Below are 3,203 nucleotides of genomic sequence, written 5' to 3'. Positions count from 1 at the left end.
TTACATTCAGGCTTTAAAAGCCATTTCCACCTGGACATTCAACAAACAGGTTGTAAAAGTAAAATCTGCAGTCAAGTGTCATTTGTTTATGCCGCCACTAAAGTTAACCCGTTAGGTAGAATATTATACGATTATTGATTATTCAATGGTGTGTGTGTGTGTGTGTGTGTGTGTGTGCTGTGAACGCAGGTGAAGGTCTTCAACTTTACCAGCAAGGTGCTTTGCTGGTTCACACTAGTGACCCCAGTGAGGTGTGTCGATAAGCGGTTATAGATGATGTGTGTAGATAGTTAGTTATAGATAGATGGTTAACTCACCATGTCTGTGTCCAGATACAAGTGCAGCCCAAAACAGCATCAACAGAGGGAAAGCTGACGACTGATCCATCGCGCTATGCGAACAACTAGCTGGCTTTCTACACACATGGAATCTAACGCAAATCTAACGTCAACTTGTTGTTAACGGAGATGTTCAGTGTCCGAAGAAACGTGTAGTCTGATGCGCTCAGCCGTGGGTGTGGCAGGTGCTCATAAAATAATAAAAATACAACAAGGTGTGGTTATGACGTGGCTACAGCAGCTCACAGATTGGATGCAGGCATGCCCTTTTGGCAGTTTGAACCTATCAGATTCCCGAATGGACAGACGTGCTCTCGAGCGCCTCTGCAGGCCCAGACATGAGCACTGTCTCCCAAATTACAAATGTTTTGGACTAATGTTCAGGTTCACTATTCCGACGTAGAGAGTGTGGTTGTTTATTTCCTGAAAGTTTTAGCAGCCAACCCCCGCCTTCTTCAGATAGTTCAACTGACCTTTGTCGCCGAAGCTGTCAGGAAATAGAAAGCCACACCCTGCACGTCTGAATAGAGAACCTGAACATTAAAGTATCCCCTAAGAAGATATGATGAACGTTTTCGAGCGACAAACGTTTTTACACAGGGGTTTTATATTGGTTGCCCCAGTCAGGACAGAGTCATGGTTGCTAAAAAATTTACAAGACCGACTGATTTTAGTGATGCAGTAGGTGTAAAATATTGAATAAAATGTTGTCCTGCATGAATTGCTTTATTTTAGCTCACATTAAACTTTATTATGCACAAATTTACAAGCTGATCGCCGATAGTGTCTCCAAGTGTATTCTGGGTAAAACTCGTCACCAGCCGTCCACCATGGTCATCATCAGTCACTTGTCAACAGATTGTGAACGAGGTCGAGCATTTTTACGGACTAAGTTAACATGAGTGGCACCTCATGTAAGCATAAAAGTGGAGCGGCAAAGCGACAAGAAAGGGAACAGAGAGAACAAGGAAAAGCAAATTATAAAAACTGGACACATGTTTTGTTCATCGTCCTGGAAATGAACCACACATTGTTGCTGGTAGGGATCCAAAACTGCCAGCAGAGCGAGGGATCCAGGTTAATTCCAGGTAGCAGTTCTAACAATGACTACACACAATGTGTGAGTTAGTTGTAAACTGTCTGGACAACAACAGAGCCTCAAGTGTTTTGTCACTATTCATTGCTGGCACTCAGAACTTTGAAATAACCATCTAGAGTGAGATGTGATCATGGACTGGAAAACACTGGTGTTGCCCGTTTCATGCTTCACAGGAGAGGGTTAAATAGACGTAGTGTTATTACTGGCAGGTCAGTGCATAATCAGAGAATTGAGAGATTGTGGGCAGAATTGAATCGAGTTGTGTCATTTCATTTTGCTAATCTGTTCAGTTTTATGGAGGAGGAAGGTGTACTAGATTCTCTTGGTGAACTACATTTATTTTGTTTCATTACATCTATTTGCCACAGATTCAAAGGGCTGCCACTGAATTTCAGAATCAGTGGAATAACCATGGTCTGTCAACACAAGGAGGCCAAACTCCTCTTCAACTGTGGCAGCAGGGTGTAATCAGCAATGCAGGAACACATAACCCAAGTATAAATGGCCTTTTTGACTTAGACGGTGGCTTTGGGAACGACGATAATGCAACACTTTACAGACAAGTTACAGACAAACAATAATATTGTTATTGCATCTATTAATATTACTATCAGTGATGCCACAACATATTCTCTTCAGCACACTTCTGATCCATTTGAAGATGATGGAAATCATTGTATATATTCTTGTGCATTTTCTTGAAGGGAGGAATTCGTAGTTATATCCATGTTGATTGATATTGAGAAGCGTTTAACAGTTTTACATGATGGGACAAATAGAATAGTAATATTATCTACCTCCAGTCAAATAACACTGTGCCAAGCTTTGTAACAGAATTACACCAAATCCTCCAAAGTGTTTTTGGTCTGCTTATAAACTTTGTCTCTAGATGTGATTCTAAGTTCAAATCTCCATGTTTTCTTTTCAAGATGTTTCTTTAATACATTTTATTAAAGCTTCTGGATCTGGAGAACTCAATAAACTGCCACGAAAAATACTGTATTTTAATATTACTTGCTGAAAATAGCTGAAAATGTGAACTGTACTTAAGATCTCATAACTTCAGTTTCTACAAATACGCAACAGGTTTATATTTTTTAAATTAAAACACAGTGGAAACAAACAAAAAAACAACAACAACAACAAAAGAAAGAAATTGAATTGCTTTGTGATAAATTGTGCATGAACTTGATCGTAAAACAGAATATTGCAATACAAACCTGTTCCCATATTACAGTGTGTCAAAACCATGGGTATTGCCTAATGCAAAGTCCATGTTTTCCTTGAAGTCTCTGTATGAGGTGAGCAGGAGAAGTTACAAGCAATTGATGCAGGTATTTGCAATGGGCAGTTTTGCAGTGCTTCCTGAGTCCTTCTCTTGGTGAAGAAATTCTATTGAAGGTTGTGGAGAGAACCCGATCGGTGGAACAGCATTGGCTCCTGTGGCAAAGGCAAGAATCATAGCCAGCTTCTGTGGTCCTTCTTCTTCTAATAAAAAAGGAACAAAGACATTAGACTGCAAACAAAAAACAGTGCACCTATTACTATTCCAAAGTGACACATAATGACCGTTTCTCAATACTCAAGTACGGTCTGGTGAGTCCTGGAGACAGCAGTGTACTCGATGACTTCATCACCTCGGCTCATCTACTTTGATTATCTTTGCCGTGAAAAACAACGAAATTAAATGAAATACTAGAACACAGCTCTGCTGAATTACGTTTTAATATATATATCAATAATATGTATACATGTTGAGGTTTCTA

General features: G+C 39.8%; 1 protein-coding gene across 2 annotated transcripts in view; it reads right to left on the bottom strand.

The window, feature by feature from the left end:
* LOC103366643 (V-set domain-containing T-cell activation inhibitor 1-like) overlaps nucleotides 1–499 on the bottom strand; it is a 7,668-nt gene extending 7,169 nt beyond the window's left edge. For both annotated transcript variants that reach the window (XM_008294415.1, XM_008294416.1), the window contains exon 1: nucleotides 318–499. In XM_008294415.1, coding sequence (XP_008292637.1) covers nucleotides 318–387 — 70 coding nt within the window. In that variant the 5' untranslated portion in view covers nucleotides 388–499. The remainder of the gene's footprint in view (nucleotides 1–317) is intronic.
* Between the last annotated feature and the right edge of the window lie 2,704 nt (nucleotides 500–3,203).

The sequence above is a fragment of the Stegastes partitus genome, unplaced genomic scaffold, assembly GCF_000690725.1.
Source record: "Stegastes partitus isolate 25-593 unplaced genomic scaffold, Stegastes_partitus-1.0.2 Scaffold962, whole genome shotgun sequence".
Classification (NCBI taxonomy): Eukaryota; Metazoa; Chordata; class Actinopteri; family Pomacentridae; genus Stegastes; species Stegastes partitus.
Note: the sequence above shows the minus strand (reverse complement) of the source record. Positions and strands in the feature narration are given on the sequence as shown.